Source organism: Chiloscyllium plagiosum, unplaced genomic scaffold, assembly GCF_037043375.1.
Source record: "Chiloscyllium plagiosum isolate Xiang-an unplaced genomic scaffold, Cpla_swu_hap1 HiC_scaffold_3, whole genome shotgun sequence".
Classification (NCBI taxonomy): Eukaryota; Metazoa; Chordata; class Chondrichthyes; order Orectolobiformes; family Hemiscylliidae; genus Chiloscyllium; species Chiloscyllium plagiosum.
Genome location: NW_028270141.1, coordinates 2,865,419 through 2,878,233, shown reverse-complemented (window position 1 = coordinate 2,878,233; position 12,815 = coordinate 2,865,419). Strand labels below are relative to the sequence as shown.

The 12,815-nt window shown below is 41.7% G+C and overlaps 1 protein-coding gene across 12 annotated transcripts in view; it reads right to left on the bottom strand.

Moving 5' to 3' along the window:
* dnmt3ab (DNA (cytosine-5-)-methyltransferase 3 alpha b) overlaps positions 1–12,815 on the bottom strand; it is a 627,694-nt gene that overhangs the window by 563,178 nt on the left and 51,701 nt on the right. For 7 of the 12 annotated variants that reach the window (XM_087977013.1, XM_087977015.1, XM_087977036.1 and 4 more), the window contains exons 1-2: positions 3,635–4,389; positions 961–1,038 (exon numbers count right to left, since the gene is read on the bottom strand). The exons of 1 other annotated variant lie outside the window; for it this stretch is intronic. In XM_087977013.1, coding sequence (XP_087833139.1) covers positions 961–1,038; positions 3,635–3,727 — 171 coding nt within the window. In that variant the 5' untranslated portion in view covers positions 3,728–4,389. Of the gene's footprint in view, positions 1–960; positions 1,039–3,634; positions 4,390–12,815 lie in introns of those variants that run through there. 4 more of the 12 variants (XM_087977018.1, XM_087977035.1, XM_087977028.1 and 1 more) reach the window with 1 other exon arrangement.

Genomic DNA, 12,815 nt, shown 5'->3' with positions numbered 1-12,815 from the left:
TAGCTATGTGACTAAATGATTACAATCTTAACCTGTGATGCCTTCCAAAAGTAGCATTTTCAATCCTACTTATAAGTAAGTGAAGTACAACATTAAATGTCTCTCTTGATATAAGGAACAGTGAGATGTTACTTCTCTGTCAGTAAAACGCAGTTATAACACAAAATTATGCAAATAAATGGGGAATTGAATTGAAAATCTTTGGAATTGTCTGTACTCAGCGGAAACACCTTCCTTCCCTGTACAATAATCTCAAATGAGAAGTATGTATATTGCGTCAGTCTGGTTTCTAATGGAATAGTTCCACAACCTATACTTCTGCACTAATTAGTGTTAAACTGCAGTCATGTCTCCACCAAAATGACTTGCTGGCTAATGGAATGGATAACAGGTTTCCTGTGTGCCCATGTGGGACAAAGTTGTAAATGTAAGTTATTTTCTAAATGGTTTTGCTCCATGAAGAATAATGAGGAAATATGCCCACATCGGTCAAGGCTTTCTTTAGGTTTAGATTCAAACACATTATTGGACATTACATTGGCCCTTTGACAACAGAATGGAGAGTGTTGATGCTTAAACAAGATTCAAAAAAGAGTGGAGCTAATGGGAAACACTGAAAGGAATGAGAGAAACAAACCTAATGACATCTTAAAAATGAATATAATTCTGGGAAAGAAAAGTTTTCAAGGGCCATATGGATCATTCTTTTTAAGTGCCTTGATGTTTGACGCAGTCACTCAACCAGCAATTATGTTACGAAGAAAGAGTAAATGTAAAACAGTCACTGGAAAAAAGACCGTAAAAATTAAAAATTGGGATCAGTTGAGGGGAACAAAGGCAGCCAATCAGTTCATGTTCTTATCAGAATGTTGACATTGCATTAATGCATCCCTACCAGCAACCAGAGGGCTCAGTGTATTTGAAAAGCATGGGACATTGAACAACAGGATCTGTGCTTACCATAGTTTGCTTGCGTTTTCTCCCTGGCCTGCCTCGTCTTTTCTCCTTGTTTCTATTTTTCTCTGGCTGCTCATCATTCTGTATCATAAAAACAAGGTACAGACAACCATATGATTTTTTTAAATAAATGATGATGTACAGATTATTAGAATGATCAGCAGGGCAAAAACCTTATATTTGCCATTTTCATTATGTGTGGTCATGGACAGTTTATTTATCTTCAATTAACATTTTCTTCTCTGTAATTCATTCAAGGTTTTGGCAACTTGTTAATGCTGATTCCACAATATGAAGTTCTTTCCATGAAGGTTGTGGTTTTCTGAACATTCATCTCTAAAATGATACTGTAAATAGATAACGAGGATATATCTCCAACACCAAGTATACGGTATGTTCCTCAGATAAAGGACAATGTCGGAGTGAATTTTAAAAGCAAAACAGGCAGCAAGAAGGAATAAAGAATTGGAAAAGCTAAAGACAAGAGTAAAAGACATCTGCTTTGTTACAAATCTTTGAAGATCGGGAGTGAAGTGGGAATGCAAAGTGGTTTTGAAGACACCTCCAAAGAAAAGTGGCAGGAAGATAGTAAAGAGGAGAATTAAGGAAAAAGCATCAGACCAGAGGTTAAGGATAAGAGGATGCAAGTAGCCATCTGTGACCAGAAAATATTGAATATCAAGCAAAAGTGCTGGGAAACATTGATTCAATACAACTAGTTTTGTGGGTGTATGCAACACATTTGACAATGTGTTGATGATGGAGGACAGATTGAAAAGAATACAGTGAAGTACAGATAATCCCGGTGATCCAGAGCAAAGTTGTGTTGATACTACAGGATGGTTAGAAGCCAGATTACAGAGATTCAAAAAAGGGTTGTGGGAAGACATACTGGATTTTGAGGCCATCTATTAGCGAGATGAATATTTGTTAATAATGATAATGTAGGATGGTCAAGCTCTGTATGAGAAAGAGAAAGAAATGACTCGCAAAATGCTTCACAAGCAAAGTACTCTTCTGAAGCAGAGTCACATATTTGGCAAAATATGGCAGAAACAATGAGCTTAACTTTAACAGTGCAATAAGGTGAAAGTGTTCTAACCAGTCTATATCTAATTGTAATGGGGGTGAGGAAAGGAGTATGTGAACCAACCAACTCGCAGGAAGTAAGTCAGTTATTTCAGTAATATAACAGGGCAGCCTGCTTTCATTTAACACCTGATCTATCTCCCCACCCCCCTTCCCCCCCCCAACTGTGAGAGGGCCCCCATACTCCCATCAATACCCATTGCCCAATAATCTTACTCATTCCCAATATACACTTACCTGCTCTAAAAGGCTTTGACCCTCTGAAACAGGTTTTCTGGTCAATAGGCCCCCTGCCTGTCAACCAGGCTGACTGTAGACTGGAACCTCAGTGACAGAGGAGCCTGTCATTAAATTCTGCACATCATTCAGAAAGCCCAATCCTCCATGTTAGCTGATCTCACAGCCTCTCAGAACTCACCTCCAGACTGTAGTCTGGGCCAAAGTGCACAATGAGGTCTTACAAAAAGGTCAGTAACTGTGGATTTGCTGGTGGACTCTTCAGTAAAAATGTTGGCAAGGAAGGCTGGAGAACTTCCAACTGTTGTCTTTGAATAGTGATGTGGAATCTTTTATGTCTACCCAAATACACAGATGGGCCCTCACTTCAGGAGAGCTCCAACAACATAATCCCTCAATACATGGTTCTTTACCTTACTGCATATTGACATCAAATTGACAGTACTAGGACTGAGTCAAACTGATCTAATATCCTGATTCTTTTACACATTACATTAAAAAATAATTCAGTTTGAGTTTAATTCAAAAGTTCTTTATTGAATAGGTTAAATATTGGGTAAATGGAAAAGATGGCTCATTGAAAAGACCAAAAGTTTACGTGTTGAAGAGTCATTTCCTCTTCACAAAAATAAACAGATGATTTCCCCAAACCATAACCAAATCAGGCATTGACCAATCAGCTGCTCAATGCATTGTACTTTTTGGACTTGTATGCTTTTAAAATAATTTTGAATTTTATACCTTTTTAAAAAAAATCTGTAATTTTAAAAACCATTTCAGAAATAAATATTACAAACTGTGTGAAGAACATACTGTAATTTCTGTGACTCTTTATAGGTGTTTCACTTTTTCCCATTAACTGGCATTACCGGAATATATTTTAAGTATTATATGCTTTTGAACAGTCGGAAACATTCATCATTGTTTTCTCATTTCCATAATACAGCTCTTAGGTAAGCACAATACAATGGGCAATAAGTATCTTTGTGCCTGGTAGTAACTGGGTGGAGAAACTGTTAAAAAGGAATGGGAGACAGATCTGACTCTGATACAGTTTATTGAAATTTTTAGATGCAGGCGCCAGGAATATAATTGCCTGAAGCCAACTTTGTTCTTTAAATATGCAGATTAGGCTCTAATGATATAATTGGGGCCTGATTCTAATCTCCAGAAATCTACGTGGTGGCTACCTGCCAACACAAGCCTGCCTGGTCATAGAGACAACACCAGAAGAGGTTCAAATTAGTTTTACATTTGTATAGCAGCCACAGGAAGCAGGAGTGTTTCTCTAGGTGGAGTGTCCTGTGTGGCCCTCCCACTGCCCAGTTGTGATTCCACCCCAACCACTTACCTCAGTGCTAAGTATAATCTCTTCCGGTTCCCAACAGCAGCTCATTTTAATAGCCGAGCCGTGGCTTTGTCTCAGGAAGTTGGCTACAGGCATACCAATGCGAGCCCACCATTTAAAATAGTCTGAATTTGGTGTTGGTGATCCCCGGGAGGTGCCAATCGCTCACTAGGGCCGAGTTCTCACCTGAGAGTTAAAAGCGACCCCATTATCTTTCACAAGAAGGCAGAACATAAACTCATCCCTCTGTACTATGTTGGTCTGCTGGTCAGGAAATCCAGCAGGACAAACAAACCTTGACTGCTTGGTACATAGCCAATTGTTGCAGTACGTTTCATCAAAGTGAACAGTTTTAGATTATTATCATCACCAGGAGTTATTTTGCACATTGTAATTAATTAAGTTTAGTTTGAGGTGTTGATTAAGCTTCGTGAATATTGTCAAAAGTATAATTTTTCAAAGTTAATCAACTGAAAATGGAAATGAAAGGAAGTCAGACATTTCTGGTCAATTTTCTTTGTGCAAACTTACTGCTTATAATCTGAAAGAAAAGACTTGTAGTTATTTGGCACCTTTTCAAACCTTACAGAAACGTTTCACAAGGGGTTTGTTTGGAAGTGTTGTCATACTGCTGGAGAGTAAGCTGATTCGAGGATGGATGACATTATTTAAACACAGTGTGGAGTTTCTCCCATTCTGCGGTCTGAGCAACAGTGGGAAAGGTGAGAGAACACAGAGAATGGAACAATCAGATCCTGCACACTGGAAAATCTTTTCCCAATTTTTCCCTCAAGACATAAATGATGACTTCAGAATCTTGCCATTGAGCAATGATGCATTTGTATCTCATTAAAGACCCAGAAAAGCTTATTTATACACCATGGCTGAAAATGTGTTGCTGGAAAAGCACAGCAGGTCAGGCAGCATCCAGGGAACAGGAGAATCGATGTTTCGGGCATAAGGCTTATGCCCGAAACGTCGATTCTCCTGTTCCCTGGATGCTGCCTGACCTGCTGCGCTTTTCCAGCAACACATTTTCAGCTCTGATCTCCAGCATCTGCAGACCTCACTTTCTCCTATTTATACACCATGCCCAACTGTCTTCTTCCCAAGGATTAAGACATGCAAATTCCCTACATGGAAATCAGACTGCTACCCCTGACAGCTGCTACATATCCAATTGCTCATCCTGCCCATCATAACCTGCTCCTTCAAAATGATATACTTGCATACTCTATGGCCATCAACCTCCTCAATCCTTCATCCACTTACATTGGCATTGGGAAACCACCATCCTCACCACATCATGATGCCCACTCTGACACCAGCCTTAACAGCACGTCTGCTCTTGCACATTTTACTCTGGAGCTCGGGGCACTTCAGATTTGCATGCTTTACATAGAATGCTTAAACACAGGATGCATCTTATCACTGTTAGTTGCTGTCTTACTTCTCGCCCACTTTGCATTGTCAGTCTCTATCTGCTTCACACACACTCATTCATTCTCTTCAATACTTATTCATGGGCTGCCAAACCTCTAGTGGTTCTCACACTTTCTTAGTGCAAAGGACCCACAGTGCTTAGTTAAAGCCTCCCAGCCTGCGTGGTTGGCGATGTTTTCTAGTGCAAAGGCAGACAGAGGCGGTGAGGAGTGCTGAATGGTCAGTCTCTCAGAGGGTACGTGACCTGGTGCTGTATCATACCTGCAACACAAACTCATCATATGTGCTTTAAGCTGATGGTCGTGGCTGAAGGTCAAAGTGAACAGTCCTTAGTGGGATGTAGAGGAACGACATTCAGTCAATGAAGTTGTCTTGGGGATTGGACAATGAGCGACAGTCCCTACTGTCAGTCAGGCACTTACTCTGCCCAGAGCCCTGGGCTCCATGGGCTCATGGCCTGGGGGGATCTGACTGTGGTTAGTCCTGCTGCATTCCAGAGATTACAGGTCAGGGTACTGGGGATGCTGTTGAGACATCAGTCTGGGGGAGGGTGGGCTGTTTCCTCCTGCAATGAGACAAAGGGGGAGATTGAGTCAGATGAAAGTGCATGGAAGAGCAGCTAGTGATGAAGAAGAGACTGGACAATGGTGAGGTGTCTCTTCAGAGAGCAGGAGCTGTCAGTAGGATGGAATGATGATATGGGTGAGAGCCACTGAGTCAGTGATGATGTATGCAGCAGTGAGAGATGTAGTCCATGACACTTGGTGAGATGAGTGAGCAGTTGGACAGAGTGCGGGCCCTGTCAGTGTGAGCCAGCAGTGAGAGATGATGATGACCATCGGCCTTACACAGTGCAGGAGATCACTGCCTGCCTTCCTGCAGCTTGGTGTTCCTTCACCCCAGAACACAGCCCTGACTGGGCCTACTGGCTGTGTCCAGGCCGCTCATATTTGGTGGCAGTGCTTCTGCTGGCAGCCAGGTGGAAAAGAACCCTGCCCGCTCCACGGTGGAGCTTTTCTTGCCTCTGGGCCACATGTCCTGTAAGAATGGTCAAGCACCAAACTGTGGAGGCCAGGTCCTGGCTCAGAGCGATGTGTGGCCAGGCCTTTCCAGGGGTGAAAACTAGAAGATGTGAGCAGTGGAGAACATCGCTGTCTCTCTAGCTGTGGGTTTTCCACGAAGAGATGCCAACGAGCCAGGATGAATGAGGTGGTAATTGGATAATTGAATGAGTCAAATCAATCTAATCCATGGTGGACGAGGTGCTATGATCTCATTGAACAAAACACAATGGGTGAATCCTGCTTCTCTTAGTTGAGTGTGAGTTGTGTTGGGTTTGGTGGAATAAAACTTGCTGAGAGGCTGGACAGGTTTTCTCACTGTATCACACGTGCTGTTCCGATAAGAATGTGTCACTCACTGGACATCCAGAGGAGGCGCCACTCACACAGGCCACTCTGCAGTTTACACCCAGCGGTTGTGTAGTGGACCCTCCACCTCCACCTATGCAATTTGATGTGGCAGCTGCTGCTACATGGTCCAGGTGGTAGTATGATATTGCTCAGGTGTAGGTGCCCTGGTCGGAGCACTGCAGTACAACCAGCTCACCTGCTGGTCGTCTGATGGGGTTTATTGCCAACACAACAATACAACATGCTGCAGATGTGACAGAACTGAAGAAAAACACTGCTTTCCAGTCCACCTGTTTTTCCAAACTTCTGGAACAGGTGGGGCTTGAACACAGGCCTCCTGCCTCACAGCTAGGGACACTACCACTGCACCTACACCCTTTGTTCTGAAGAACGGTCGCAATAATTCTGTTTTTCTCCCCACAGATGCTGTCAGACCTGCTGAGTTTCTCCAGCTCTTTCTGTTTTTGCTTCCCAAAGGTTAGTTTGAACAGTGCATTGGATAAGTTTGTAACGAACGGTGAGGTGGGCTATTAACAAGCTGCTTATCAAGCAATAAAGGTCATCAGTTGGGAACTCACCATTCCTGATGACAATCTCCCAATGCTGCCTGAGCAAAGAGCCACATTGTGGTGGAGTGACTCTCTCAACAACCAACTTGCCATTGCCCATTTCATTCAGTTGCTCATTATATTCCACCCTTTAACTGTAAGTGGGAAATTTCTGCTGACTCTCCCTAAGTGATATCTGACATTCATTGTCCCCCATGCCACGATAGAAATAAATTGTTTAAACTTAATCTAGTTGTTATATTTTACACACATTTCTGGTTTCTGAAACTTGACAACATCTCTTTCATTCATTAAAGGATATATTTTTGCAAACATGTGACTAGACAATTTTCTTTCAATTTATTTGCTATGGGATTACTTTGAATCTTAAAAATCTCCAACGTAATTTCCTGTAAATGACAGCAATAGTGCACAGTTAACTATTTCGAATCACAGAAATAGAATGTGGTTCCATGACAAAATGAAAACTCATGATTCAAACAATTAGAAATAAATTAAATATTTCTGACAACTTTTTGAAAGGAGATCGTAACCGTGATTGGACGCACTGTCCTGGAGATTCCTTAGGGCAGACATCTATGGACATCCCATGAAACAGTTCAGACCAGTTGTGTTCAATCCTTGGCATTTCCTGGAACTCCCTAGTGGTCTCCGAGTGATGGAATCATTGCTGGCCCTTATTAAGGCAACAGCCAGGAGCAGATAATGGCATTGTTTCCATAAACGAGTTCTTCACATTTCTTTGTCTCAGACAGCATCTCACCTTATAGCGCTAGTAAATCTGCTAAGTGAGTATGTCTTTATTTGGTCACATTAGTGAGATCCTGTTGACAATTTTTATTTATAGTTATTTTAAATACACCAACAAGTCCAATTGCTCAAATTGGGGGGATCTGACCACCCTCCTGTTAGTGGATGGAAGGACACCAGGATTTGAAGTAGGTCAAAGGTAGCTGGGTATCACTGAAGCGCTGAGCTGTGAAACTGAGGTGCCTTCCCACAAACACCACCAGCTACAGCTGGAGGGCACCCCAGGACGCAGTTCTGTTGTAACTGTCGGGATAATGGTCTGGAGAGTTTCAATGCCAATAAAAATATCCTACAATTAAAGAAATATTTCAGGTTATGGCACCTTCAGATATCAGCATCTTTTTCAGATAATAAAAAGGTAATTATGAATACATTTTACATAAATTTATCAAACTTACTGCACATAATCATAAACAGCCAAATTTAATTATGTATGAAAATTAATATGGATCAAATGTTATAGCCAAAGAAAACATGAATTTAAGAGATTATATCAGAGAACATATAATTAATGCACTTCTGTAAGTTTTCTGCAGGAATGATTAGGTGCTTATTAGTACCATAAATCCCAATTAACTGCAGTACATTCATCATCATTATTACTTCAACATGGCAAATAAATCTTTTAGCTATAGGTTTCTAGTTATGCCCTTTAAAGAAACCTCAGTAACACGAGTGGAAATTTACATATCCCCCCACAATTCCAGTAAAAGCAAAATCTATGTTGAGAAATTTTGAAAAAAAACTAGTTCTCCATCAACACTGAAGACTTAAATGACTTCAATGCACATCAATACACAAGTTGAGTATAAGTCAACTCCCAAAATAGCCAAAAGGAGAAACAGGGAATATAATTGATGTTGGTGAAGTTTTATGTATGTTACAGGAAGTGGGAAAAGTACTATCACCTGCATGTTTTGCATCAGCCCCCAGTTACACTATCTCCTCAGAAAACTAACACCTACCCTTGACTTAAAACATCATCTCTCTCAACGCACTGCACATAACCTGCAGTATTGAGTAATAACATATCATAAATTTAGCATTTCAGTGATTTACATATTGCTATATTTAGCGGATTTAATTGCAGTCAAACCCGTTTGGAACCAATTGCTGCATGCATTGTCAGACTCTGTGCAAATAACCTGAGCTGATGAAGGATCGTCTACACTCCAGATTGCAGCGTATTAAAGAACAATATGATATTGTCAAACTACATAAAAGCTCTGAGTTTAGTTTAGACCTTCCTCAGAATGGAATGTAAACACCCAGTTAGTTAGCTGAAAGTATTTGCTTTCTGGCATTGTGCTTTCTCTGAGCTGCCTTATCAGTTGTTAGAAAGTCTGCCTCATGCTCTAGATTTTCCAACCATTTAAAATAATGATTCAAAAATCATATCGGAACAGCATTGAAATTTTGATATGTATGTTTGGTGGTCAAACGTCAATGAGACGTCCATGTATTAGGATCAAACCAAAGTTTTCTTTGGTCTCACACAGCAATGGATGTCACAGACAGAACAACAAAAGAGGTTCTGTACAGACAGTAAATGTTTAGGTAGCAGATATTGAAAGGTCATAATCTCTGGATTATTCCCAGAACCACACACAAACTGGCATGAGGCAAATAATAGAGAAGTGAATGTGTGGCTCAAAGCCTGATGTGATGAGAAGCATTCTGGTTCATGGGGAACTATACGGGTGCCAACACTGGCGAAAGTGAAATCTATACCAATGGGATGGTTTACATCTGAACAGCCCAGGGTCAGGTGTTCAAGTGAGCTCCATAACTGGGGAAATGGAGATTTTTAAACCAAATAATTGGAGGCAAGGGGTTAAATCTTGGAAGATGGTGGCAAAGAAAGTGGAGACACACGATCAAAGAGAAAAGTATTAGTCTGTAAAAAATAAGCAGACCTTGACAGGAAAGCATGGAGAGTAAATCAATAGGAAAGGGGAGAGGTTACAAAAATCATAAAATGATGCACTTAATTGTTCTTTACTTGATTCACAAGTAGCTTTTGAAACAAAACAGATGAAGTAGAAATAAATTAATATTAACTATTAAAAGAGACATCGAAGAAACTGTCCTGAAAGATTTAATAAGCTTTGTGTTGAGGATCTTGTTTTTCCCTCTGTTAATTATATAGATGGGGATAGGAAGATAAAAAATGGGACAGGGTTAGCTCTATTAATTAATGATGGTATGAGCACAATAGAGAGGGATGACCTCCATTCAAGTGGAGATGATAAATGATAAAGGCGAGAGGTCACCTGTGGGAATGGAGTACAGGCTCCCTAAAAGCAAACATGTGGTAGGATAGAATAGAAAGGAACAAATTATGAGGGATTTTACTGTAGATAAAGACATCAATAGCCCAGAGGAGGAATTCATCCAATGTTTTTGGGATTGTTTCTTAGAACAGCAGGTTCTGGAGTCAACCTGACAACAGGTGACACCAGAGACCATAAGACCATAAGATACAGGAGCAGAAATTAGGCCACTTGGCCCATCAAGTCTTCTCTGCCATTCAATCATGGCTGATATGATTCTCAACCTCATCCTCCTGCCTTCTCCCTGTAACATTTGACCCCTTAACAATCAAGAACCTTTCTAGCTCTGTCTTAAATACACTCAATGACCAGGCCTCCACAGCCTGTGGCAGTGAATTCTACAGACTCCCAACTCCCTGGCTGAAGAAGTTTCTCCTTATCTCCATTTACTCTAAGGCTGTGCCCTCAGGTTCTAGTTTCTCCTACCAATGGAAGCATCTTCCCAACATTCACTCTGTCCAGGCCTTTCAGCATTCAATTAGATTCCCCCCATCCCTCAAAACACCATTGAGTGTAGACTCAGAGTCCTCAAACGTTCCTCATATGTTAGACTTTTCATTCCTGGGAACTTGGAACATAGAACGTACAGCACAGTACAGGCCCTTTGGCCCTCTATATTGTGCTGGCCTTTTATCCTACTCTGAGATCAGACTAACCTATATACCCTTCATTGTACTGACTTCCATGTGCCTATTCAAGGGTCATTTAAATGTTCTTAATGTCCCTAATTCTACTACCACTGCTGGCAATGCATTCCACACCCCCCCCCCCCCCATTCTCTGTGTAAAGAACCTACCTCTGACATCTCCCCTGTACCTTCCTCCAATCACCTTAAAATTATGCCCCCCCCCCCTCGTGATAGACATTTCCACCATGGGAAAAACTTTCTGGCTATCCACTCATCATCTTGTACAGCTCTATTAAGTCACCCCTCATCCTTCTTCACTCCAATGAGAAAAGCCCTAGCTCCCTCAACCTTTCTTCATAAGTCATGCCCTCCAGTCCAGGCAACATCCTGTAAATCTCCTCTACACCCTCTCTAAAGCTTCCACATCCTTCCTATAGTGAGGTGACCAAAACTGAACACAACATTCCAAGTGCAGTATAACCTCACAGTTCTTAAACTCAATCCCCCTGCTAATGAAAGCCACACCATATGCCTTCTTAACAACCCTATCAATTTGCGTGGCCATGTTGAGGGTTCTATGCACATGGACCCCAACATCTCTCTGTTCCTCCACACTGCCAAGAATCTTGTCTTTAACCCTGTATTCTGCATTCAAATTTGACCTTCCAAAGTGAATCGCTTCACAATTTTCCAAGTTGAACTCCATCTGCCACCTCTCAGCCCAGCTCTACACCCTGTCAATGTCCTGTTGTAACCTACAACAGCCCTCTAGAGCCCTGTCTGATTCTTGCCTCCTCAAACTTAAGTAAGCTTCCTTCTTCCTCTTGACTAGATGTTCTACATCCCTTGTTGCCCAAGACTCTTTCACCCTACCATCCCTTCCTTGCCTCAGTGGGACAAACCTGTCCAGCACTATCAGAATGTACTTCCTCAACAATCTCCATATTTCTGTCATGTATTTCCCTGAGAACATGTGTTCCCAATTTCAGCTCCCCAGTTATAATTCCCTAATAGCGTTATAATTCCCCTGCCCCCCAGTTAAATACTTTCCTATACCATCTGCTCCCATCTCTCTCTAGTAATGGTCAGGGAGTTGTGATCACTACCACCAAAATGCTCTCCCACAGAGAGATTTGACACCTGGCAAGGTTTGTTGCCAAGCACCAAATCCCCTCTAGTTGACCAATCAACATATTGCGTCAGGAACCCTTCCGAGACACAGCTGACAAAAACTGCTCCATCCAAACTTTTCGAACTAAGGAGATTTCAATCAATATTAGGGAAGTTAAAGTCACCCACGACAACTACCCCGATCATTCTTATGAAACTCTTCTGGACCTGTTCCAAGGCCAGTACATCCTGCCTGAGGTATGGGGCCCAAAATAGCTCACAATACTCTAAATATGATCTGACCAGAGCCTTATTGAGCCTCAAGCAGTGCATGGAGGAGAAAATGGGGACTGCAGATGCTGGAGATCAAAGTCGAGAGTGTGTTGCTGGAAAAGCACAGTCGGTCAGACAGCATCCAAGGAGCAGGAGAATCGACGTTTCAGGCATAAGCCCTTCATCAGGAAGTCCTTTCCTGATGAAGGGCTTATGCTCGAAACGCTGACTCTCCTGCTCCTTGGATGCTGCCTGACCTGCTTTGCTTTTCCAGCACCACACTCTCGACCCTCAGCAGTACATTCCTACTTTTATATTCTAGCTATCTCAAAATAAATGCCAACAGTGCATTTGCCTTCCTCACCACCAACTCAACTGCAAGCTAACCTTAACAGAATCCTGATGTAGGATTCCCAATTTCCTTTGCACTTTAGATTTCTGAATTTTCTCCATTTAGAGAACAGCCTATGCCTCTATTCTTCCTACCAGAGCTGGGACTGTGCAACAAGAGAGGATTAATTAATGAACTTGTAGTGAAGGTGTCCTTAAGGAGCAGCATCCATAATGTGGTTGAATTTTGAGGGAATTTGAGGCAGAGAGGAGTGG